The sequence below is a fragment of the Erithacus rubecula genome, assembly GCF_903797595.1.
Source record: "Erithacus rubecula genome assembly, chromosome: 14".
NCBI classification, from domain to species: domain Eukaryota; kingdom Metazoa; phylum Chordata; class Aves; order Passeriformes; family Muscicapidae; genus Erithacus; species Erithacus rubecula.
In genome coordinates, this window is record NC_136666.1 from 1696167 (window position 1) to 1722701 (window position 26535).

At 50.3% G+C, this 26535-nt stretch overlaps 2 protein-coding genes across 6 annotated transcripts; both read right to left on the bottom strand.

Annotated features, from left to right (window-relative positions):
- Positions 1–1854: 1854 nt before the first annotated feature.
- On the bottom strand, positions 1855–16598 carry PPCDC (phosphopantothenoylcysteine decarboxylase). 5 transcript variants are annotated; one of them, XM_079318440.1, is made up of 6 exons: positions 16326–16598; positions 14960–15127; positions 11612–11707; positions 9356–9484; positions 6678–6846; positions 1855–4087 (listed from the first exon to the last, which is right to left on the bottom strand). In XM_079318440.1, exons 2-6 carry the CDS (start codon positions 15113–15115, stop codon positions 3987–3989), a joined length of 651 nt encoding a protein of 216 aa, XP_079174566.1. In that variant the 5' UTR covers positions 15116–15127; positions 16326–16598; the 3' UTR covers positions 1855–3986. The 5 variants fall into 5 exon arrangements, with proteins under 5 accessions (XP_079174566.1, XP_079174567.1, XP_079174565.1 ...); XM_079318441.1 differs by having other exon boundaries at positions 3950–4087; positions 6678–6867; positions 9352–9484; XM_079318439.1 differs by lacking the exon at positions 1855–4087 and adding an exon at positions 4126–4285 and having other exon boundaries at positions 16422–16546.
- Positions 16599–17487: 889 nt separating this feature from the next.
- SCAMP5 (secretory carrier membrane protein 5) lies at positions 17488–25009 on the bottom strand. Its single transcript, XM_079318437.1, has 7 exons — positions 24947–25009; positions 23412–23488; positions 23049–23177; positions 21287–21443; positions 20556–20657; positions 20326–20443; positions 17488–19687 (listed from the first exon to the last, which is right to left on the bottom strand). Exons 2-7 carry the CDS (start codon positions 23416–23418, stop codon positions 19493–19495), a joined length of 708 nt encoding a protein of 235 aa, XP_079174563.1. The 5' UTR covers positions 23419–23488; positions 24947–25009; the 3' UTR covers positions 17488–19492.
- Positions 25010–26535: the final 1526 nt, after the last annotated feature.

Genomic DNA, 26535 nt, shown 5'->3' on the forward strand with positions numbered 1-26535 from the left:
GGCTGCTCCTGGGGGTACAGCTCTCCTGGGGAAAGGCTCTTCCAGCCATCCAAGGAGGAATAAATAAATCCCTTTTATTAAGCTTTTATCACTGTGCTGGCCCTCCCCCAGCTTGTCTTGGCACTGCCTGTCCTGGCACGCTCGCCCTGCGCTGGAAGAAGGATGTGGGGGGATTTTCTGGATACTCCTGTGGGACCAGGGGGACAAAGGGTTGCTGGGGTGCTCTCTCCCCACAGCTGGCAGTGGTCAATGATGACTTGTCGGGGGTTGAATGCCATGGGACAGGGGATTGGGACCACAGCAGACACTCCCCAATTGCACACTGAGGGGTCTTCATGATCACATTTGCTGAAGCCTGATTTTAAACCTGATTTTAGGAGCCTCCATGCAGAACCCATTTCCCTTTAGGATCCCAGGAGCCTGTGGTCAAGAGTAAACTATTTTTTTTTTTTTTTTCTGTGATGACTAAAGTGACCTTTATTCCTCATCTCCTTGGACAGCACAAAGGCTTTTTGGTCATTCCATCCCTTTAATTCCTTTTTTCCACGGAGAGTCAGAAAAGTGAGCCAGCATTCCCAGAGAAAAAAACAAAAAAATCCAACACCTCCATCTAAAGGACAACATGAGATCCCATGAATAAACCCCCAGCCAGGGTGAGATCTAGCAAAAAATAAAATCCTAGACAGGACCAGACCTAGCAGGGAACTCCCCCATAAGATTATTTTAGTCCCCTGTGCATCTCTGAGCATCCCAGCTCCAGCGAATTCAAGCTTCTAATTAAGCTGAATTACTCTTGGAAACAATTTTTCAAGCACCCACTGAGGCAGGTGGCCAGAGGAAGAACCCTGCACCTGCGAGTTTTCATTGGGAGGTTGCCCCACCAAGACAAGCTGTTTCACTGGTGCCAAGGAGTCTGTGCTGAGACCTGCTGGGTCTTTTGGCACCCACATTATCTCCAGTCAGGGTCATGCAGCTGCTTCCCAGGTCTCCCAAGTCAGGAGGGCTGACCAGACAAAAAAGAAAATTAGCACATGGAAAGCAAACCATGAGGGCAGAGGTTGGAACCAGCACTATCCCTTTGGATCACCTCCCTTTTCCACTTTCACTGCGATCTTACAGGAGGAAAATTCATCTCATGGTGTTGTTTTGAACCCTGCCAGAGCAAGGAAAGGAAAAAACCCGCCCAAAACCCCCAGTTCTCACTTGCCACCACTGATCTGTCATCCTGTGGCAATCCCTGGCCTCCCCCAGTGCCTGGCTGGGCTGTGGTTGGGGACAAAGCCACTTCCTGCCACCTCTCGTGCTCTGGGGATCTGGAGTGGGCGGCATCCCCGCGCCCAGGGGGGGCAGGTGCCAGATCCGGAGCCCTGGGGTGCAAAGCTGCTGCACCAGGTGCACCACGGAGGCAAGTCTATATGTGGGGAGGTTTTCTCACATTTTTCAGATGTTTTTTTCCTGCTGCAGGCTCCCAAGATGGAAGAGTGGGATGGGACAAGCAAGCTGGAGAGCAAACTCCTGATCAAAGCTGGACCGAAACAGCAGCATGGCATCTCCATCCTCCTCCAGTGCTCCCCAGATCCCAGCATCAAAGGGATCCCATCGAGTTTGGGATGGAGGGGATGCTGAGGGGCACATCCCAGCCCAGGAAGGAGGTGGGCTGCTGCCTTTGCTTAGCTTTTGTCCTGGCTCTTTATCACTCCCAAGCCATGCTGAGAGAAACAGTTTTAAGCAGGATGAATGAAATTGCAACCCAGCAGGATTCATGGGGGTGCTGCCTCAGTCATCTGAAAGTTCCATGGGAAAGTGAAACAAAAAATCAGCGTGTGGCTCATAAAGAAAAGCTGAAGGAAAAGAAAAAGTTCATGGAAGTGTCTCAGGCCTGCCCTGTGAACTTGGGTCACACACAGAGCTGTGAGGCATGGAGCCTGAATGCCCTGAGGGATCCATCCCTCAACACCTCTTGGTGATCTCACTGGCTTAAGGAGAGCCTGGCAGTGCCTATTCCCCAAGCTGGCACAGAGGCCTGGTTTGGATTCAGGTCCTTCATCAGCACCCCAAGCCTCATCCTACAAATACACTGCCCCAAAGTCACCTCCTCAAGCAGACAGGGCTTCCCCCAGTTCTATTCCTGCTCCTTTTCCACAGGCAGCAGCTCCTGCCCGCCCTGGCCACAGGTGGGGACCTGTACCTGTGCCAGGATGGAAGCTGTTCCTGCCTCCCAGAAGGAACTGAACAGTTTCTTCAATTTGCCCTGAAGGAAAGGTTGTTTGGGCACGGGTTTATGCCAGCCTGGAATGCTATCACAACCTGCTTCCAATGAAAAAAACACAGCAAATGCACAGAGGATCACTTGTCAGTATTTCTGGAGCAGCTCAAGGAAGCAGAGCAGGCTTGGAAGAGAGGAAGGTTCTTATCAGGGATGTGGTATTTTGTCCTGGGATAGAGGAATCTGTTGGATTTTCTGTGCTGCCAAGTCAGGGAGCAGGAGGAGGGACAAACAACTCCAGGCACAGCAGATAGCCACAACAGAGCCCCAAGGACAAGTGGCAGCTGTAACAGCCAAAACACACATTTCCCTGTGAGCTGCAGAAACACCAATCACCATCAGAACTCAGGGAAGCCAGAAACATCTCTGCTACTGTCAGTGAGCTTAAAGGAAGCTCCTCTGAGAGGCTGAGAGCTGAGAACATAAGCAAATAATGCACGTCACTCCATAAATCCTGGCAAAATGAAGAAGTTACAGCCACAACACCACTAGAGCACTCTGTGTGAGCCACAAGCTCTGCTCACACTAGGATCCTTCTCAGAAATTGTGACTCCCTGGATCTCTGTCAGTGGAGGAGCCAAAACAGGGAAAGTTCAGAGGTTTTATTTGTGTGGGATGGATGTGTCACCTAACCTAGTGACCTCTTCCCTCATGCACAGCAGGCTGAAGGTTCCCCCCACAGGCAGGATGAACGTGCTGTACCCAAGGCCTCCAATTTGTTTGGGTTTAGTCAAAAATGAACTCAGTAGGTCAGCAGTGCTCTGCTAGAGCAGCATGTTCCACAGCTCCCATTCCCCTCAGGAGCAAGACTGTTCCCAAGGAAAGGCTGAACTGGGGGAGCCCTGCCTGCTCTGGCCCACACTGGCACAGATTACCTATTTTATTCATGCCAGGCAGTTAATTTTCAAGCAGGAAAGCTCATCAAAGGTGAATTTTGACTTCATTCCCATGGCAAACATCCATGAGGACCTGGCCTGCTTTGTTTCCTGACTGGGAGCACCCAGATGGGCAGGAGGCACTTTGGAATGAGGTTAATACCTGCATCTCTCTCCAGACAACAGCTACAAAAGGGAAAAAGGACTGGAGAGCTCCTTTCAGACAAATTTTCACCATATCTGATTAAAAAAAAAAACATAAGCAGGCACAACAACTTAGCAAAGACACTGGTTGGGAACAGCTCCCAAAGCAGTTAGAAAAGGCAACTCATTAGGGGCAGGATTAAAAATTCTTTTTTATTAGGTCCCAGAGGGAAAACACTTTTTGGACAGTGACTCCTGCTGGGAAGCAACGTGCAGCCAGAAAACTATGGACCAGGCTTTGGAGAGCAGGAATGGTCCAAGAGACACCTGCTAGAAGGGGCTGGAATTACCCTGCACCAGAATTTGCAGGGTCTTTTCCTCTCTAGAATCACTGGAGCTCCAACACATTCATTTTGCAGCCTGCCCAGAACAGATCAGGTGTGAAGCACTGGGGGCTGAGCAGCCTTGGGAATGTCACTCCCAGATACCACAGAGTTTTCCACACTAAAGCAGCACATTCTTGCCTCTGGTTTTTGAAAGTCTGTGGTGAGTACCACATTTCCAGTTTAGCTGGAAAACAACAGTTGGCTCCTTCTGTGGAAGAGCAGCTTAAGATATGCATGCCATGGGTGCCAGGGCAGTTGAGCCCAGCTTCCTGCTGCCTTTATCTCCACACCATCAGGAAGGCACAAAACCACCATTTACATGCCAAAACATCCGCTTTGCCTTGGCACATCCCCTTCTTCAAGGATCCTTTTAACTCTTTCCACGATGGTCCACACTTCTGCCATGGCACCTCGGCCTGCAGGGCAAGAGCAAAACCACATGGTGAAATCCAGGGTGGGGGCAACCTAAAAAATGTGTGTGGGGCAAAATTCCCTCTCTCACCTCCTTTCTCCGGGGTATTTCAACTCAAAATTGTGTGTTTTCAGTATCTTTCTGAAATGGTCTTTGCCTACACAAAGGATTTGACAAATCCATGACTCCTGAAAGAAAGGATCTCCATTAGAGAAAGCTGCTGTGGATTCTCACCAGCCTGAATCTTGGGAGCAGCTCTTGGAGAAGGCTGAGTGCTGAACAGAACAAAATGGAAAGGCTCTTCCTCTGGGTCTGGTTATCTGCCAGATGAACATCTAATCTATGCTGTGCTGCTGCTTCCCTTTGAAACAATTTTTAACACAAGTTTAGAATTTTAAATCCTAAGATGATTAAATCACCTTGTCTAACCTTGTGTGCTGAACTCAGCACTGGGAACTGAGGCCACTCACTCTTATAATTTGCTTGGAACTGAGGAAAGAAGCTTCTCCCACAGGTATTTGTCTCTTTTGGAAGATTGAAAAGGAGTCTCTCTTGATATTTTGCCCTGCTAGCTAATTGATCTCATAATTTAATGCTCACTCAGCAGAAATTAATTCTGGGAGGTTTGTTTTCTTCCTTTTCAGACCTGTAAATCCCAGGAGGTCTGGAGCATCCTGTGGACAAGGTGCAGGCAGATTTGGACCTTTCTGCTCTCCTAAGCTCAGGAGAAGAGCTGCAACTGGCAAGAGACACTCCCTCTGCATGATTTGGCAGAGCTACACAGCCTTCCAGAACACTTCCAAGGCCTGACTTCTTCCTCCAGCACCCACTACTCCAACACCTCAGTGCTGGATTTTTAGGTTTAGCAAAGCAAACTCTTACAGCACAGCTCATGCCTTCAGGTGGAAATCTGCCAGCATGCCAGGCTCTAGAAATCCAGCCAAGGATGATGCAGATAATGGCAGTATGGAAACTATCCAAAGTCAGTTTGGTATTCTTTAAGCTGGACTTTCTGTCTAAACCCAGCCTTTACTAAGGGAGAAAAATTCATCAGGTAAAACTTGGGGGCACTGAGGATCTGGTGCATTTCAGGTGAGACCCAACCACATGAGGTGAGGAAGAGAAACCTCCTAGAAGAAAACAAACCACAATATCAACAGACAAAACTGGTGCAAACCTGCACCACGTGTGTGAGCTTTGCTACATGCTGCTTGTGTGGAAACCAGGGAAACCCCTGCGTGGATGGAAGCCACAAAACCAAAATGAGTGTGGAAGAGGCTGTGGGGTGAAAGGCCTGAGAAAAGAGGAAGGGTTGAAAAAAAACTCATTTGTGGAGACAAGTTTGGATCTTCAGAGAGATGGAATCCATTAGTGCCCTGCCATAATCTCCCTACAAGCTGCCAGGAAAAGTCCTGGTGTTTGCCATCAGGAAGATCTTGTTGGGAATTGACTCAGGAGCACAAGTGGAGTCCAGTCAGATGTGGCTGCTCCTGCCACCCCTGAATCCCTCTCCTCCCAGCTCCTTCAGGAGTGTGCTCTCACAGCTGAGCTGGATATTAAGAAATTTGATGTAATCATGTCTAAACTCCCAGTGGAAGGCAAATCATCCAGGATATTTCAACCGATGTCTGAGTTTCTTGACTACATTCACCTAGTTGTAAATATTTCTTTTTTTCAGTTCCAAAAGTATAAATCTCTAGAGGCATTGCACCTACCTAAGGATTCCCAAACTAATCCAGGCCTAGAATTTAACCACGAGGGACATTTGTGTCTGTCTTTGTCACAGACTGTTTACTGGACTGACAGGGTGGTTAAACTCCTGCTAGAGCTGGGGTTGTTTCACAGAAGTAAGTGCACACTACAGGTAAAGCTGCTGTGGCTGGAAGTGGGGGGTGTTTTACAGAGCTTTGCCCAATAAAATATTAATAAAAAATCAGATCCATTCATCCAAATGGTTTGTATCAAAGCCCTTCCCAAAAGTCAAAACACCTCCATTTAAAGCAGCTACTAAAACTCAAACGAGACCATTATTTCTGAGCACTGCAAGCTAAATATATTGAGCCTGAACTTCCTCCACACCCCTCTTTCACTTCACAGAACGCTGGTGTCAAAAACCCAAATCAAAACTTGTTTGGGAAGTTAAAAGTAACCCAGGCAACAACAACAACAAAGGTTAAATGCGGGTCCAGGTACACCCCCAGCCATGTCTGCAAAGGGCTTTTCTAACTGTCTGCTCTCAGGGACAAGATTTAACTCCAATGATGGAGCTGAGGAACTGAGGCACAATGAAAACAGCCCCCAGTCCCAGCAGAGGGCAAGGTCAGGACACCCAAATCCCAGGCTGATAATGTTCACCACAGAACTTTCCTTCTCTTTGATCTCCTCTCTTCCTAAATGAGCATTTCTCTTCAGTATCAGCCTCAGCTGGAAGCTCTTAAAGCAACTTAAAAATTAATGATGAGGGATAACACAGGGCAAAGCTCCAGCTTGTACAAACTGTGGCAGCTCAACATCTCAGTGGCCACAGAGCAGAAGGCAGCACATCCCTGCAGGACGAGGGAGGGAAAGGAGCAGGTGCCTGGAAAAGGACTGACCTTCATCCCCACACACGAGTTTCTTCACCACACAGGGGATCTCTGTGTAGCCAAAGGCCTTGAGCTGCTCCACGTGCCGAGCTGTGATGGGATGCTCCCACATGGCCGTGTTCATGGCGGGGCAGAAGAGCAGCGGTTTGCTCAGGTCCCAGGCGCGGATCACGCAGGTCTGCGGGAGAAGCCGAGTGTCCTGGGCTGCAGCACAGGCTGTGACCAGAAATGTGCATTCTGTCACCTCTGCTGAAGCTGGGTGTGTGGATTCCTTAGCTCCTGGCACATATTATCTGCTAATGGACCAGCTTTAAACCAGCTGGGGCAATCATCTTTATCTTTCCACAGCCCATCCTCCCTCCAGGAGATATCATCTGCTGCTGCCCCATTCAGTCCCACTGTGGGACTGATCAAATTCCATCATCCCACTGGCAGATGCTCCAGCCAGGCCAGGAGCCAAGCCTTTCCTACCCAGAGAAAAACTGAGATTTGGGACACCAAGGCACCTTCTGTCCACTGCATTCCAGAGGAAAGCCAGACCTTCCACATCATCCCTGCACCTTCAGAGGAAACTGCACCTTCTCCAGGAGCACTGCTCCAGCTGAACCACATCTGCCACTGCAGGAGGATGCAGCCACCATTGAATGGGGCTGCTGCCACCACCCTGACTGACTGACGGGTGTCAGCTTGGATTCTGACTCTGGCAGGGTTTGGGATTGTTCTTTGTTATACTGCATTTCTATTTTAATTTTCCTAGTAAAAAATTGTTATTCCTAATTCCCATATCTTTGCCTGAGAGCCCCTTAATTCCAAAATTACAATAATAATTTGGAGAGAGGGGGCTTACATTCTCCATTTCAAAGAGAAGCTTCTGCCTTTATTAGCAGACACCTGTCCTTCCACCAAGGAAGGTTTTGGATTTCCTCACTCTTTCCCATCCCTTTGCTGCACTTTCCAACCTGGCTGCCTGGATTAACCCATGGGCTGAGACTAATTTGCAGCACATTGCAGCCAAGCTCATCTCTGACAGGCAGGAAAGATGAGGGAAGATAAATCCCACCCTGCTCCAGCCAGCAGCCCAAGCTGGAACAAGACATGTACAGACTGTGTGGAAGACAAGACAAGCTGAGAGGTGGCCACAGATCTTCTTGGCTACAGAGAAACCCTCGGGGCAACACTTCAGATAACAAAACTGAACACTGAAAGATGGCAATGAGTCTTTCTGACATGATATGCCAGCTGGATCCATAATTCCCTGCAAGGGAAGCAGTGCTGCTTCCAGGACACAACAGAGGAGAACACAAGCACATCTGGGCTGCTGCAGGAGATGCTGGCAGGTTACAAAGCATCTGGCAGCTCCTGTGTGTGCTACAGGCAATCAAATCTGACTCCTCAGCACTTCCAGATAACCCATCCCCTTGGAAAGGTAAATACTGGTTGTTCTTAGTGCAGTGTCCCTGGGATTCCCCAAGCATTGCAGAATTCCAAACAAAGGAGCTTCCAAGGGAGAACCCCAGATCAAACAGTCCTTGCAAGAATCCTGCCCATCCTTTTTTATACCCTGTGACTTGAACCCTTCCCAGCACAAGGAAATCTGATGGAACCTGTTCTGAAGTGCCAACCAGCACCTCCAGCACTTCTCCTTTCCTTTCCCCTTCACAAGGCTCTCAAAGATCAACAGGAGCATGTGAAGCCATGCATCCCTGACATCCTTCCTGAGCTCTTCTCTCTGCTAAAGCAGCACAGACACAAGGGACTCATAAGGACAAGGCATTGCTTGTCCCTCCCACAGCTCTTTCTGGCTTCTCTCAGATCCCCAGTGAACTGCTCTGGGTGGATTTTGTTCATTTATATGCCCTTCTTACCCAAAAGACTGTAGGTCACTCAAGATCTGCAGCTTCCTCAGATCTTTTGTGTGATTCATGCCTGGCCACAAAACATTCAGCCCTGCTGAAGGTCCCTAGCATGCAACAAAAAAAAGCACATTCCTTTTTAATGCACTTTCTTAGCCTAAAGAGCACTTGAAATGCCAAAAAACAAGCGTGAACAAGTAAAACCCTCTGTAGCTGAGGCTGGAAAATAAGTGGGCATGAGCATATCTGAAAGTCTGTGCTATGTTAGGTAAGGGAGGCGGTGAAGCAGCAGGAAGTAAACAGTTTTATCTCTTCTCACAGGTGTCTTTCCAGATTGTATTGAAAAAACATAAAGGGACTCAAAAGTGAGTGAGCCTGTGTTTGAGTGCATGAGTGACAGAGAGAGGAGGGAGGCACAAGGTAACACCACCCTCCAGAAAACGCAGGGAAGACACAAAGCAAGGACTAGGAAATGAGATGAGAGACTGACAGAGGGAAGGGAAGGGAAGGGAAGGGAAGGGAAGGGAAGGGAAGGGAAGGGAAGGGAAGGGAAGGGAAGGGAAGGGAAGGGAAGGGAAGGGAAGGGAAGGGGAAGGGAAGGGAAGGGAAGGGAAGGGAAGGGAAGGGAAGGGAAGGGAAGGGAAGGGAAGGGAAGGGAAGGGGAAGGGAAGGGAAGGGAAGGGAAGGGAAGGGAAGGAAGGGGAAGGGAAGGGAAGGGAAGGGAAGGGAAGGGAAGGGAAGGAGCAGAACAAGTAAATCTGCTGCAGAAACACCAAGATTCCATGGAGGCAAGGTCAGGCAGGGCTGAGGGGTGGCAGCAGCCTGGGTACTCACCAGCAGGTTGTCACAGATGCCATTGGCCACCTTGGCCAGCGTGTTGGCATCCAGAGGTGCCACCACCATGAGGTCAGCCCAGCGCCGGAGCTCGATGTGCAGCACGGGGTCCGAGCGGCCCTTCCACAGCTGGGGACACACACACCAAACCCTCACACACCTCAAAAACCCCACCCAGGAAACACAACTCCTCATGGATTATGCTTGTGGAATTTAAGGGATGGCAGCAGATCAGTGGATGGGGGGAATCCTTTCCCCACAAGGCAATTCACATATCTGACAAGCACAGGTTTCAACATCCACAGCATCCCTTATAGCTTTGGAAATACTCCTAAGCCAGCTGAGCCAAGCCAGGGGTGCATTTCCTGAGGAATCCATGTGATTTATAAGCTTCACATTAATGAAGTTGCCCACTGGCTTCTCACAAGGTACAGACCCCCAACTGAACAAGTAATTTTTAATTAGGATGCACAACCCTACTTATAGCAGCAAGGGGAAACCTCCTAAGTACTGCAGGGAACAGTGTCTCGTTGGCTTTCTCCAGGATGGATGAGGTTTTTCTAGAAGGCACTTCCCTTCTCTCTCAGCTCTTCAAATCACAGAAGAGTTTGGGTTGGGAGGAACCTTAAAGCTCACCTTGTTCCATGGGCAGGGACACCTTCCACTTGACCAGGTTGCTCCAAGGCCCATCCAACCCCTGAACACTCCCAGGGATGAGGCAGCCACAGCTTCTCCTTGACACACTCACTCTTGAGTGAATATTTCTGTTCTCACTAAAGCCCTGAATTGCTCAAGAGAACCCTGGCCTTAAGAGCTCAGTGAAGTGGGAAGGACTTTTGAGAAACACCAAACAGCATCAGCTGCTTATTCCCCAGAGGACACCCAACCACAGGCCAGCACAGGCTGTGTCAGGGCCACAGACTGCTCCTTCTGAGTCATGGGAAGCCACAACAAAAGGCAGCATCCGAAAACCTGGGGCTTCCTGAGCACCTTTCCCACCTCCTCCACTCCCTTAAATTCTTTCTTGTTGTTTTTTTTTTTGTCAGAGTGAAGCATCTCACAAAGAGATGCTGAGCAGGCTGTCACAGTGAGCCCAGAGGAGGCCCTCAAGCTGATCAGAGGGATGGAGCACCTCTCTCATGAGAGAAGTGGCAGTGTTCAGCCTGGAGAAGGTTTTGGGGTAACCTAATTGTGTCCTTCCAGTGCCTGCAGGAGCCAGCAAGATGGAGGGAGGCTATTTACAAGGGCCTGGAGCAACAGGACAAGGGGAAATGGCTTCCAGCTGTCAGAGGGCAGGGTTGGACAAAATATTGGAAGAAATTATTCCCTGTGAGGGTGGTGAGGCCCTGGCACAGGTTGCCCAGAGAAACTGTGGCTGTCCCATCCCTGGAAATGTTCCAGGCCAGGATGGATTGGGCTTGGAGCAACCTGGGACAGTGGAAGGTGTCCCTGCCCATAGCACAGGGTGGAACCAAAACCATTCTGTGATTATTTCCCACCACAAGAACTTGGTGCCTGCTCTCTTTGAGGTGTGCCAGCAGATCTCAAAGCCTGACCTGCACTTCTCCTATCACCCCACTGAGGGTTCCTCAGAAATAACTGCTGGGATTCAGTAGGTATCCACCAATCCCTGAGACCAGTCAAAGTTGCCTGGCCATTGCCACCAGCACGTTTCTGTCCACTTAAAAGTGATGCTCACGTGTGAACAGGAATAAGGGTTAGGAAAGAGCACCTTGTGCTCAGATCAGCACTGCAAAGCAGGGATGAAATGCATGGAAAAACAAATCTTCATGCCTGTACAGTGAACCTCTTCATACTCAAGGACTCTCAAAATGTGGCAGTAAAACTGCAGTCAGAAGAAAAAAAAAAACAGGGAGCAGAGATGTTCACAGCCCTGACAGCTGAGCTAAGGAGAAGGAAGCTGCTGCCTTTGTGACAAGTATGACTCATGACAAGCACCAAACATGCTCACCATGGTCTGCAGTGGCTGTCTTGACATTTCCTGACACTCCTCTCAGAGCAGCTGCACCCAGAGTGGAGAGAGACCACTCTGCTTGCTGCAGGACAAAATCCTGCAATGCATCAGAACAGCCTCTCACTTCCTCCTCATTTACAGCACGTTCTTCAAAAGTCACATCATGAATATATATTACTAGATCAAGGAGTGAGTATTGGCTCAGGTTTAAAAAAAGAACTAAGTGTAGTTTCTTGCAAGAAAATTCAAGAGGAATGCTTCTATTTGCAAGAAGAACTCACCTGCCACTCCTCTTCATCACCATAGAGGGTCACAGGAATCTCCTGGGCATTGTAGAAATGTTTTGCTCTCTCAGTAGTGACCACCTTCACTTCGAGCTAAGCAGAAAGAAAGAGACCATGGGTTAGACTTGAGGACAATTTTGAAGGTTTTGTGGTTTCTCAGAGAGCCCCCCCTATTCACAGCTGAAAGCCCAGGCCACCACAGGCATCCACAGGAGCCAGAAACTCATTTCATGTCAACCTAAAACAGACTGGTAATGAGGAAGATGAACTGATTACAGTGAAAAATACCCTTTTTCCATGGGATTGGCCACTGCCTGCTCCTTCCAGCAGCTCCCAGAACCAGCTGCATGGTTCTGTTGATCAGACAGTGAGATGGGGACAAATCAGCCCCACCAGCAGCATCTTCCTGCTGGAAAACTGTGCCTGAGGAAGAGATGAGACACTCATTATGTGGACTCCTTGCTACAATCAACTGCTGGAAACCTCCAAGCTCCAAGAAGTTCTCTGCAACAGCAGCAGTGATGTGACAGAGCATATTAATCCAGCTCCCAACAGCATTTATTCCACTGGGAACAAGGCTCCTTGCATCCTGGGAGACTAGAATAACAGCTGGGAGCAGTGGAAAATCCCAGCCTTGACATACTGTGGTCGCTGGTAATTTTCCCCATTTTCTGATAACAGACAGTCTAAACTAAAAGTCTGTTTTTCTCGAGGCACCCGTGACTGGGAATCACAGGTGCCTGTAGTGTTTTTGAGTGTGAAGATCACACTCCCAGGCATTAGCTAAGTGTATTATTTCCATGCTAACCTCACCCCACAGGAAGCAGCTCGAGCCAAGCAGCGACACCCACAAAGGCGCGATCGCCGCTCGGCTGCACCGCGGCCTCGGGCGAGGTGTTAACCTGAGGCTGCTAGAAAATTTATTTATCTGGGGAGTCTAAAGGCCACTGTGCAGTTTGAAGGAGGATGGCTGCTTATTGAAAAAAAAAAATTTATTTCTTCCAAGCATAAGCCCATGAGTAGGGAAGAGCTCTGGGTGTTGAGCGGTGCATCCAACCATTCCAGGCCAGAACATTCCAGAGGGATGTTTAAGGAGTTGGAAATCCCACCACCCTCCAAGAAAGTTGTTCTGTGAGTTAAATATTCTTCCTAATGAAGAATTCCTGCTGGGGTGGGCACCTGGCTCCCTCTAAGGTCAGTGCTCTCCAGATCACTTTAGCCTACATAGTTTATTCTTTCTATTTACCTGGCACACCCTCTGTTTGCCTGTGGTATCTTCAACAGCAAAGGCAGTCTGGCCACACTCAAACTCCCTCCCTGGAGACAGTTTAGATTAGTTAGAGGTCTTTGGCTTAAGTCAAATCTCCAAAACAAACCTCACCACAGAGTTTGCTCTCCTGTGTTCAGGCAGCACTGCATGTCTCTGATAGAGGATTCTCCTGGCACAGCCCTTTCTGCTCAGGGTGAGGAGGTGCACGTGATTATTTTTTAATGGTTTTCTCAGTTCTGACAGCAAAATCTGTCCAGACAGCCTGAGCACACGAGAACGGGCAGATCATCTGCTAAATGACACCTGCAAGCTGAGGCAGAGGCTGCCTGGCAGGTACAGAATGATGTGACAGGGTCAGTTTGAAACTGAAGTCCAGGTGACATCCTGGAGCTTCAAGAGCAAAATATTCTGCCCACTGAAAAGTCTGTCCTTGCCCTTCTTTATCCTAGAATCACAGAGTGGTTTGGATTGGAAATGAAGGGTGCTCCAGTTCCACCCCCTGCCATGGGCAAGGACACCTTCCACTATCGCAGGGAGCTCCCAGCCCTGCCCAACCTGGCCTGGGACACTTCCAGGACAAGGCAAGCAAAAGGCAGTGAGCTGTCACATCCACTGGCACCCTCGAGGAGGTGTTAAAGTTTAATGAGCAGCTCAATCAGTCTGCCAAGTCGTTCACCACAGACCATTTCAGGCAAAACATCAATTTAAACTAACCACTCTGGTTGCAAGCCTGTGACCACATCTCTGGTATCAAAGCCTTTCCTCTGCTCCTGCCCTGCCTGCTTTGTAAAGTTCTGCCCCAGCATTAAAGAAATTAATGAAACAGCCTGGTGCAGCATCAACAAACCCCATGGGAAAGTTACAGCGACTCAGCAGGCCTTGAAAACAGGAATGAGCAAATAACTTTGATTAAAAAGCTTTTATAAACTCCTGGATTTCTCACTTTTGCTTTTTCTGCCCTCAAACCAGTGGCCACAAAGTCTGCACTGGATGTCACAGACCTCTGAGGCTTCAGAGAGTTTTCACAGCTGTCTGCAGCTTTTAATTATGAAACAAACAGAAGAGAGAAGCCAAGAGTTTGAGCTACATTCTTACCACGGGTCATTTGCATTCTGCCTGTCACCTGCACAGAAGGATGTCCCAAGCTCCAGGAGCAAAGGAAAATGGACAATAGCCAAGCTAATCCAAGAGGGAGAGGATTAGAAGATCTCTATCTCTGACTCTGGGCTGGTCACTTCATTCCTTGATGTCATTTTTCTTTGTCCTTCTTATTTCAGGCTGGGACCTTTGACCTCACTAATCACATCAGGACGAGTCATAAATTACCTTTGAGGCCTCACATTGCCACACATGCCTCACTTCCATCACCCTTTCCAGCTTGGATATCAACACCAACCAGATCAATCAGCACCTCCTCTGCCTCTGCTCAATGTCCCCACAAGGTCCAGCCTCCCAAGTCATCCCAAAGGAGACTCATGCAGCAAATCTACAGATCTCACTGCACCCTCTTGCCCCTGCCACTTTTTTCTTTCACTGCTACAAAATATTTCCTCCATTTCTAAAAAGCTAAAAGTTTTCCATGCTTAGCTTAATCCCACAACAAAAAAAGAGCATGTTTCCCTCCCTGATCAGTCACTAGTGGCCTCTGCTGGGCACCTCTGTTACTCCAGACAACAAATAGTAAAAAAAATACTACACAAACACATCTAGCAGCTTGTGTTTTCCATTTCTGGTTTTACAAGATATGTTTTCCCTTTCTGGATCACATTTGGAAAACCCACATCCCACCCATGGAAAACTGCAATACCCTGGAGATTTCAAGTTTCAGAGGCACCACCTCTGTCTGCAATCACATCTTGACTGAGAAGATAAACTCCAGATAAAAAATCTGAGCCAGAGCAAAGATCTTTTCAAGTATTAAAAGGGAGAAAAAAAATTAAAAAACAAGTGGAATCCTCCTCACAGAAATTTCTGAACTAAACTGCCCCCAAGGAGGAACTTGTCATTTCAGCAGAAGCCGTGTGATCTCTCCTCAAAACTCCAGGGTAAGTCCAACTTTACAAAGCTTCACTCACCCCAGGGATTTTCAGCAACTCTGCGACGAGCAGGGGCAGCTTGAGGGCAGCCACACTTCCAGTCACTCCCAGCAGCACATGGAATTTTTCTCCCTGTGCCACAGATGAGCTGTTTCCTGCAGGAATGCCTGGTTCTGGCAGGGAGAGGGGCTCCATGCTCCAACCCAACTGTGCAGGCACAGCAAAACAAAGACACTGCACTGACAGAGCCTCCAGGCACAGCTGCCACCCCAAAACATTCCAGAAAAAATGGGATTACTCTGGGGCATCCCACAAGGATTTAAGGCACCAGCAGAACTTTAAGGGCAGCTCAATGTTTAATTACATTTTTCTCTCAGATACTGGGGAACAGACTCTTAAAACTCGAGCCACAAAAGTGCCCTGGTAAAGTTCCTGCCTCCCCCAAAATTAAGAATCCCACATGCTGAGCACAGTCCAGGATTTAGGACAGATAAATAAATCGATTTGGGGTAAAATTTTACACCAAGTTCTCTAAAGGCAAACAACCCCCTGCTGAGTTGCTTTTCTTTTGCACTCTCTGGTGATTAATAAATGCACAGAGATGTCTTAATAATTAAAAATGTGGGGCCTCACTGCATGCACAACCTACTTGTGTCTTGCTGCGTTCCTAAATATTTACAGCAGCACCAGAAATTATTCCCAAATTCAGGTCTGATGCTGCCACACTGATAAAAATCAGAAATTAATGATTTGGTGGGAAAACTGACACAAGCACCTCAAAGATACTCAATTAATTATTAAGTAGCAAAGAGTAAATTCAGTTCTTGAAAAATCATCACATTAATTTGCAAAGTTTGTTCCACTTTAGTGATGTCCTTGTTCAAACTAAGCTGGTTGGAATCACTTTGGGTGGAAAGAAGATGGACACAGGCTACCCTGATTTCTGGGAGCGCAATTATCTATATCTAATTAAAATAACATCATAATTTAGAATAATTAAGATTATTTTCTACTTAAAGCATGCCTAAGATGTTTCCAAAACGTCCCCAATTAATTCTGCCGAAGCATCCAAAAATCAAAGCTTGGGTATTAAAATGCAAATTTTTAAATAAGGAATTTTCAAAATGCTTGTAAATTACAAAGTAATGGTAGAAAGGATAAAAATGATAAAATCATAAAGGAATTATTAAAATGGTAAAGTAACGGTAAATACAGTAAAATAATGGGAAATACGGTAAAATAATGGTAAAAATGTGAAAACCTAAAAATTGTACATATTAAAATATAATGGCAAAAATAGCAAAACAGTGATAAAAATATAAAAAAATGGCAAATAATAAAAGCTGTACGTATAATAATACGCAATATCACGATTAAAAAGTGCTGGGCCGCGCTTTCCTCTTACCCGAGCACAGCTGTGAGGGAAGCAGCCACTAGAAAAACAAGCAATTTGCAGGCCCTTAAGGGTTAATTAAATGGACTTTTAATGCGGTCGCGATACCGGAAAGGGCTCCAAAAGGCACAACAGCTGCGAGAAGCCCGCGGGGGCTCCCTGAAGGTAACAGGGAGGGATCCGGTACCGCCTGAGGAACGGCGGGGAGAGCCGTGAGGGGAGCGCGCTCCTGAGGGAGCAGCGCGCTGGCTGCCGGGAACGGGCCCACGCACGGCTCTGATTGGTGCGCGCCGCTCCCGCCCTCAGCGCTGATTGGTGCGTGCTGTCCCGCCCTCAGCGCTGATTGGTGCGTGCTGCCCCACCCTCAGCGCTGATTGGTGCGTGCTGTCCCGCCCTCAGCGCTGATTGGTGCACGGCACTCCCACCCTCAGCGCTGATTGGTGCGCGCCGCTCCCGCCCACGATGCTGATTGGTGAAAGGTGTGTCATGGCGGCCCCTCAGAGCCCCGTCCCCGGTTATGGCGGTTGTGCTGCCCCCCGCCACTCCGTGCCTCAATGGTGCCCACTCAAAGGATCCCGCCAAAGCAAACTTTAGGCTGCTCAGGAAATAGTCTTAACAGGGATTCTGGCTCGTGGCAAGAGTTTGGAACGTAACAAAGGGCGAAAAACTCGATGTGTGGGGAACGGAGTCAAGGAGAAGGTCTGATGGCCCCTCAAGTGACAGGAGTGACATCTGAGCCTAGGAAGTGTTTGGCAAGTGAAAGGAGTGAAAGCCTTCCTAGGAGATTCAGGGCAGCCACACAGAGTTGGCAGGGCAAAATTAAAGGACCGGGCATTTATTTATTCCCATGCCAGGGGGCAGGGTTAGGTGAGGTGTTGGGAAGGCACAGGCTGCCCCTGGATCCCTGGAAGTGTGCAAGGCCAGAGGCAGAGAGCTCTGCTTTGCTGACTGCAGCCCAGGGAAGGTGACAGGGACACCCCAGGTGTGTTCTGTCCCCAAAGGCAGCAACAGCCCATCTCTCCTCTCTCCCACCCTGTGGGCTTCAGGAGCACCACGCCTTGATCACACCCACATGCAGCAGGGACAGCTCACAAATAACCAAGGTGAGAACAAAGTTTCCCACCTGGCACCATTTCAGCGCTCACACACTCAGGAGACACATCGGAGAGTTGGGTTAGGTGCTGAAGCAATGTCTGTTAGTTACAGCTCGTTACAGTTATTATTGATGCATCTTATTGTCAATGCAAGAGGTGAAGTCACTTAATCCATCATTTCTCAGACACGGATGACAGAGCACGTGGTTTGGCAGAGTAAATTTTAGGCGAGCTAGAAATGGATTGCACAATATTTAAACCTGATTAAGTACATAATAGGCTTAGCAAAGGATTACTTTTCTCCTGACATTTTATACATAAATATATACACACACACACACAGACAGGCATTTTATCAGTAGCTGCATTTTAGTCTGGTCAAGAGACGACTGCCTATTGCAGAATGACTGGAGTGATACCCTTAAAAAGGAAACTAGTCTTGGTGTGCTTTGCTGGAGAAGGTCCTTTTTGGGGTGATTCTCAGGGGTAGGGGGTCACATCCAAGCATCATTGGAGGCTGGAGGGGACAGATATGGGGCTGGGGACTCGCACAGTCCTGGCTGGTGGCACGCTGAGCTCCTTCCCTGTGCCAGGCAGGAGATACTGGAGCCAAGGAACTGGACTGGATTCTGTTGGGGCTGCTTTTCAAGGACTTGGAGGAAAATTTGGCTTATTTAAAGTGCATTTAGAGTTGAAAAGCATCTCAGAGAAGTAGCTTTCCCTACTCCTGCCCTGCAGCATCCATCCCATTTCTGCTCCCAGTCCTAATATTTTCCAGGTGTGCCAGTCACCTTCCCAAAAAAGTGTTGGTCTGAGCTCAGCTGCCTCCTGCTAAGGTGCAGGACCATTATTTAATGTCCAACATCCCCAAATGGGGCAGGGATTTGGGCCTGACAGGGATTTCTGCACCAGGAAAACACACAGCCACATCTCACCATGATTTTTAGGAGCACAAGTGAGCAGGAGTTCTTCCCTCCATCCTGGAGGTTTCCTTAAGAGATTAAATGACCACAAACCTCCAAAGCTAAAGGGAACAAACCTGGACCTGGCTATTTCCATGAGCAGGGAGACTGCTTGGATGTGCTGGGATACAGAGTGGCAAGATTTGACCTGCAGCCTTGCCCAGGCATAAATCCTCTGAGGAACAGCTCTGTCGCTTTTACAGCTGCTTTTCAAAACACAAGCCTTTTAAAAAAAACAGACTCAGGATGCAGAATCTGGAATGGGATGGTTGTATCCCACAGGGAAAACCTGTCCTTGCTCCCCCCCCCCCCCCCCCCCCCCCCCCCACACACACACACACACACATACATACACACACTGGTCCTCCACATCAAAGTGTAAACTACTCACAACACCACACACTGAGAGAAGTTGTAGATCCTGAGCCAGGGTGTAGATTAGGAATCTCTTGGCTTCCAGCATATCAACAGCAGGATTTAGGGTTTCTTTTTTTTTTTTTCCCTTTTTTTTTTTTTTTTAATGCTAAATCAGCCAGCCACCTGCTAGTTAAAAAGCAAAAGAAAAAGGGAGAATTCCCAGGATTGCTTGCCCTTGCTGAGACAGTGGCAAGTGGCTGGACGCTACCAACTGAAAGAGAAAACTCACACAAGTCAAAAACCTGTGGTTCAGGGCTTATTCCAAGAGGGAAGATGGCTGCTGGTTGCTGTTTTTTCCCTTTTGGGGGGCATGGGGGGGCCTTTTGGCTGATGAGGTTCTAATGTACACCTATCACCACAGTAATTAAAAAACCACCACCGTACACTATTCCACAGGGAAAAAGAAGACACGTGAACAGACACCGACTACCACACACAACAAGAGCCCTGCAGGTCAACTCACGGCCTCTTCAGAATGAAAAAGAAAGGAGAAAAGAAGAGCTCGAGACAAGAAAAACAGAAAAAAAAGAAAAAAAAAGGAAAGAAAAAAATCCCAAAGGATCTGGTTACAAAACAGGAAAAGACCCACCATTATGGTACACTCTGACTTTCTGACACAGCTGCAGAAACTCGGCTCAGGCTTCCTCCTCCCTTTTTTTCCCCCCACCCCAGCTCTTGCTCCCGAGGGCAGAGTCCTGCCTGCTGCTCACATCTCGTTGGAGTAGGTGTAGTTGGGGGTGGCCGAGTACTGGGTCTCGTGCTGCATCATGGCGCCCTGCGCCGCCCCCATGGCCGCGTTCTGCGCCGCCTGCTGCACGTGGGGGTTCTTCCAGGCCCCCGTGGTCCACTCCTCCTGAGCCTTGCTGAAGCTCCCGCCGCTGCCCCGGTAGAACTTGTGCACCTGCAGGGAAAAATCCAGAGGGGTTGAGTGCTTGGGGTGGTTGGGATGGATGGAATAGTAAAACTTTATAAATATGAATGCATGGATTCTGAGAGCAAGGCTGAAATGAAAGCCACTTCTGAGATACCAAGCCTCAGTTACTAAACAACTCAATAGGATAGCTAGCTGAAAGTAATCCCCTCCTGATGGAACAATGTCTCCTGCTTCAAAGCTGGTCCAAAGGGCAAGAAAAGACCTTACCAGGGTCCAAAGACTAGTTTCTAGAGTTTAAAGTATAACACGCTATGGTAATGTAAAGATTCTTATAGGCTGTATGTAAATGTTACAGAATTTGTATCTCGTGTTAGATTGGTTAGTGGATATTAGAATATTCATCACAGAAGAAGATTTATTGTATTGTAAATGGGAAATCGCTCTCTTGCTTCCTTGCATTGATCTTCTCTCCCCTTCTACCCCTTACCCTCTCCCTGTCCTGCTCAGGGCTGTGGCTGGCAGTCCTTAGCAGGACTTTCTAGACCCACGCCCTCACAATAAAACTGCAACTGTAACAGCCTATGCAGAGCTCCTGAGTTTGTCCTGGAAAAACCATTCACCGTGATACTGAGACTCTCCCAGGACCCCTGTTTTTCCTGCCATACCATGGTGAGGGCGATGAAGGAGAACACTGCCATGGCTGTGAAGAGCACGGTGGGGATCAGCATCACCACAGCCGAGCCCACGTTGGTCCCAAAGAAGGAAATTGCTGCAATCCAGCCACTGCAAGGAGATGGAAAAAAACTGGTTCAGTCACCAGCTCTACCAAACTTCCAGCAGCCCTCCCAGCTCATCAAAACCAGCCTTGTATCCAACACAGCAGCATTTTCCTTACCAGACTCCCCATCCAGGGATCCCCACTGCCTGGATAATGCTGATCACCAGCTGGGCCATGAAGGTGAAGAAGAAGGCCATGAAGCTGAAGGAACTGTCTGTCCTGCAAGAGAAGGCTCAGTCACTCCTGCACCTCCATCCCTGCTGCACTCCAAGGGAAGGGAGATGCTCCTGCGTATCAGAGCTGGCCGTGGTTTAGCAGGAGGGTGATGAAAAGCAAAATTAAAGGCAAAGGAGAAACTGCAAGAGGCTGGAGGTGGTCAAGGGGGACCTGGGAAAGCCACGGGGCACCAGACCCTTCCTATGGCTCAGTCAGCTGGGCTCGAGGACATCTGTGTTGGAACACAGCTCTCAGCACCCCACATAGGGAATAAATACACCCCCAGTTCTCTAGATTTGGGGATTGACCTCAGCACCGAGGGTAATCTGCACAAACACCTCCAAGATGTGTGGAAAAATACAAAAGATGCCTCAGGGATGAGAGGGAAAGTGGTACCCCAGCTGCATCCTCACTGCTCACAGAGGCACACAGGAGTGTCCTTACATCACTGGTGGGGGGTTTGGCCCCCAGGAAATCCCAAACACTCTGGTTTTGAAGCTTAGAAAGTAAAGCTAAAAGGCTGCACAGAAAGGAATTCCCCCAACTAGTCAGGCAATGCCCCAAGCTAAACACTGACCATTTAGGAAGGAAAACAAGGCAAAAAGAAGCCAGGCTCAGGTGCAACCACTTACTTGAAAGCTTTGTAAATAGGTCTAAACCAGCAGACATAGGAGCAGGGCGTAAAGAGAATGAGCCAGAGAATTGCCAGTCCAAAATTTACAGCTCCTCCGCCTCCAATGAGCCACGCGAGGCAGCCCACGAGATTCACCGCCAAGGTGATGCTGTTCACTGCAAACACACACACACACAGAGCAGAGTAGCACAGAGCAGGGTGGCACTGACACACCAAGGACCCCGACCCCAGGGACTTAATGGAGTCCTGCTCTAGCTGGGCTTCTCTGAAACTGAGCCTGGGCCCGAGGGGGTCAGGTCTCTGCTGCGTGTAACAGGAGGAAAATCAATGTATCGGTCAGAGTTGTGATTCCCTAAGCAGTCCCTGGAGATTGGCAGGAGTCACATCCTCTTGCTCCTATCAAGCCAGGACACATTTCCAATGACAGAACTGTGGTGAAGTTGTTGCTTGCTCCAGATACATCTTTGCTGAAGGAGCTCATGCTCCCCGAGCACCACTGAAAGCCAAAATCCTGAACTCCTGACCTCGCCTCGCCAGTTCAGGGGGTGACACATTTCCCTCGCCCACCCCTGCTTGGGATCAGGCCACACAAGGGCTCCAACTATGAATCCCAGCTCAGCAGACACAGGACAAAGCAGAGAAGGCTCAGCTGCGTTCTGACGCCTCCGAGTTGGGAGAATGATTCATTATTTCGACGAGAACGAAAGCCCTCCCACCACCGCCTGCCTGAGAGCTGCAGCTGGCAAGGGAAGGAGCTCAGCTGCCCAGGCTTGCCCTAAAGAACACGAAGGGACCACTCTGTGCTGGGTGTCTGAGGGGCTGGTGGGGAGAAAATGACCCAGAGAGGAGCTCCAGAGGCAAAACCCAAGGGACAGCGACTGGCTCTGAGAGCTGGTGCTTGCGCTGAGGAGCAAGGACCAAGCTGTGTTACGTTAAGGGGAAGAACATCCTGGTTGGGATGGGGAGAGAATTGAACACCCCCAAGCTTCCCTAGGGAAGCACAGTTTTTTTCCTGCCATGCCTCCTGACATGATGAAGCTACCCCAGGGTCACCTTCCTGATGGGACACAGCCCCAGGGATGCCAGCAGGAACACACAACCTCTGTGGTGTTAGCTCAGCTCTTCCTAACCTGCCCCTAAAGCACAAGGCACTCCCTGAGCACTGATGCTTCCAAAGTTCAGGGGAAACGCCTGATAAGGGAACTAAGTTCTTCTATAAAGAAATTAAATGCTGGTGCCAGCTTGCCCTGAGCTCTGCATGTTTCCACCTATGCTGGGGTGTGACCTGTCCCTCTGGCTTTGTTCCCTGCTCAGGGTTGATGAAGAAGAGAGATCCAGGATAGCTGGAAGAGCTGGAAGCTGGTGACAGCTCTGTTAGCACAGCACGGCACACAGAGGCATGCAAGAGGAACAGGCAAGCTCTGGGAAGCCTCAAGCTCCATGTTTTGGGGAGCAGGCACACCAGCCCTCCAGTTTGAGCCGTCTCCTCCTTACAGCAGGACACCAACATCACCACCAACAACCCTGGGATGCTGAAGCAGCTCCACAGCTCCATCCTGGATGCTGGAAGGGCTGGGATCCACAGGATACTGCAGCCCACCTCTCATTCCTGAGTTTTAACAGGAGACACCAAGGCCTGGAGGGGGGGGAAAAGGGCTTCCCCTGACCTTGCCCTGCCCTTTCAGCTGGCAGCTCCCAGAGGAGCAGCCTTTGGAGAGGCAAACAAATCCCAGTGGAGCCATTGCCACTCAGCCACTCACACATCCAGAGGTAGTAGAGTCGCTTGGCCATGGTCCGGTGCTGCGGCGGGATCTCCGCATCGAAGTCCTGGTAGAAACATGGCTTCAGGGGGATGAATTTGGGCAGGGGAGGGAAGTTGTTCACCTTTTCTGCAATGAAAAGTTTCACTGGTGTCAGGCACTGCCCAGAGCTGAACAAAAATGAAGAGGCTTCCTGAATAACACCAAGTTTTACAGAGGAGTTAAGGATTTCCCATGGAAACCACCACCAACCCACCTGAAGGGATCAAATTCAGCCCTCACTGGCCACACCACCCCACTGGTGACTAACAAGGTGACATTATGGCTAGTAAAGACCACGATGATCTCCAGAGCCCCCCATACCTGCCATGCTGGCACACACTCAGCCTCTCTGCTCCTCAGGAAAAATACTTGGGAAAAACGAGGGAGCTTTAGGAAAGCTGGAGGAGAACAAGAAAAAAGGTTGATTGAAGTGGTCAGGGTGTCGGCAAAAATCTTCACCTTCCCCCTCCATTCCAAAACAACTCAAGGACAGCAGTTTGCTTCACTTCTGTGACACTCTGCACTATCACACATCCAGGCTGGCACCTGGCTGGCAGTGAGATAAATCCTGGCTCCTCTGGCTCAAGCTTATGCACCAGTTAAGGCAGAAGATTACAAGAGGATCCAGTGATGTGGGGCCTCCCACTCCCAACTGACCTACATCCAGGGGAGGGCCAGGTAGGGCAGCAGGGAAGGGAGGTGGCTGTGGGCAGTTTGAAACCCTCAAGTTCATGACTTGCCCCCAAAATAATTCTTTCAAAAAATGTATTATTGTTCTTTTTGCTGAATTCCAACACAGGGGACTACCTGGCTGCCTCGTAGCTGCCATCTCTGCAAACCCAAGCCAAAAACAAGGCCAAAAAGGGAGCAGGGAAATCAGAGCAGAGAAACCAGCTGGAAAAAAAAGATAAATCAGTGGCGATTGTCACTAATGAGTCACTTGAGTGCCTGGCTTAACAATTACTCATGTCATTTGGCACCTCATTCCAGAGCACGAAGGTGAGAAGGGAGGGAGCTCGGCATCCCAGGACCATCCCAGACCATTCCATGCTCAGCTCTGTGCCAGAAATGAAAATTACGGCCAATTGAAGCAAAAAATTAAGACCTGAGGTTTTAAATTGAAGCGTGAAGATGGCGTATCCCCACCTGCCTGCAGGTTTTACCCTTTCCCAGCCATCCGGGCAGAGCCGGCAGCGGCCAACACATTTCCCAGGACACGGGGTTGGTGCCTGGGGCTGCCGGGAGGATTGGGGGGGCTCGTCCGCCGGCAGCCCCGGATGCTTCCATCCCGCCGCTGCTATAAATACGAGCTCCTCGGGCGCGGTGACGTGCGCCCGGCCGCCCCTGCCCACGCGTGTCGGGAGCGGGGGGACACGGCCAGGAGCCCCCCGACCCCACACCTGCCCCACCGGGCGGCGAGAGCACCGGGACAGCCATACATTCGGGTTGCAAAATTAGGAATACGGCGGAGGGGCTGGAATATGGAAAAAGGAGGGGGGATCGCATAGGTGATGGCACCGAGAAGAAACCCCGCTGGTGGGTTTGGGGAGGGCAGGCAGGGCTCGGATCGCTGCCCCTGCGTTTCCACGCGTGAAGGGCTGCGTGCCCCACGCATCCCCACCTCAGGGACCCCCAGCAGCGGCTTGGATCGGGGGGAAGGGCGGCCCGAGCGCCGCTCGGTCCCCGCTGCGCCCACGCGTGTGCCGGGTCACCGTAGCTGCCCGCACGCCGCGCATCCCCCCCCGCCAGCGGCGAGCAGAGCGGGAGGTCGGTGCAAAGGGCGGTCGGTCTCCTCGGGAGGAGCATCCAGCGCGCTCACCCGCGGTGTTTTCCCCTTCCCCGCTCCCGGGACTCACCACGTGGCGTGACCCGTCCCGTCCCCTCCGGTCCCCGGCGGGTGGCGGCGGCCGCCCGCCCGCCCGGTGCTGCTCCTGCCGCAGCGACCGCGCTCTCGCGAGACTGCGGCGCCGCCGCTGCCCGGGCTATGGGCAGCGCCGGGATCTCGCGAGAGCGCTCGCCGCTGTCCAGGGTCCTGGTGCCGTCGGATGGAGGGGCGGGGCCGAGGGGAAGGGGCGGGACAATGGGAAAGGGGGCGGGGCCTTTATTGGGGGGGCTCTATAGGGCTGGGGGCTCCGTGGGCTGGGAGTGCTCTATGGGGCTTGGGGGCCTCTATAGGGCTGGGAGTGCTCTATAAGGCTTGGGGGGGCTTTATAGGACTGGGGGCTCCATGGGCTGGGAGTGCTCTGTGGGGCTTGGGAGGCTCCATGGGCTGGCAAAGGTCTGTGGGGCTTGGAGGGTTCTATAGAGCTGGGGGCTCCATGGGGCTGGGAGTGTTCTATAGAGCCAGGGGCTCCATGGGCTGGCAGAGCTCTAAGGGGCTTAGGTTCTATAGAGCTGGGGGCTCTATGGGGCTGGGAGTACTCTATGGGGCTTAGGGGGGCTCTATAGGGCCAGGGGCTCCATGAGGCTGGGAGTGCTCTGTGGGGCTTGGGGGCCTTTATAGGGCTGGGAGTGCTCTGTGGGACTTGGGGAGCTCTATGGGGTTGGGGCAGCTCCATGGGGCTTGGGGTTCTTTATGGGGCTGGGGAAGCTCTATAGGACTGGGGGCTCTATGGGGCTTGGAGGACTATATAGGGCTGGGAGAGCTCCATGGGGCTTGGGGGCCTTTATGGGGCTGGGAGTGCTCTGTGGGACTTGGTGAGCTCTACAGGGCTGGGAGTGCTCTATGGGGCTTGGGGGGCTCCATGGGTCTGGGGGTTCTGTGGGGCAGGGCTGCAGTGACCCCTGCCCAGGGCATAGCAGGCACTATGCGGGTAGAAGAGCAGCCTTGCTAGGGTGGGGGGTCTGGGGGGTGGCAGGGCACACAGGAGGCACTGGCAAACCAGCAGGTCCCACCAGCAGGGCCAAGTTTGGGGTTCTCCATGTCCAAACCCTGATGTGCTTCATTCTGAGAGCAGCAATTAATGAATGGCTTGCATGAAGAACAGAGGATTTGTCAAATGCTTTTGCCAACGATGCCAAGGTTGGGATGTAGAGGGCAGGGGAACAGGCTGGAGTGATTCACAGACAGGACAGGGTTCAAAAGCTCCTGAAAGGGATATAAATCCCAAATCAGCCTAAGATCTTCATAGGCTGTGTCCCTTGTTCTCAGTGTCAACACACAGCAGTGACCTCGGACCCCCTGCTTGTGGGAATATCAGTGAAGTGCTGTGAAAATTGCTTTATTTGACAACTAAATCACCCTCCCTTCCTGGGGTCCAGCCTCGAGGGTCATGGAGGGGCAGCAAGGACAACATCCCACCTCGGGAAGATGAGAACAGCTGGGCAAGAAAGCAGCAAAATCCCTGCACACCAGTGAGCCCTGGTGGCCAAACCCCTTCAGCAGGGGAACAGCGTTGCTGTGGGGATGCAAAGAGGGAAACCTGGCAGAAACAGGGAAAATGCC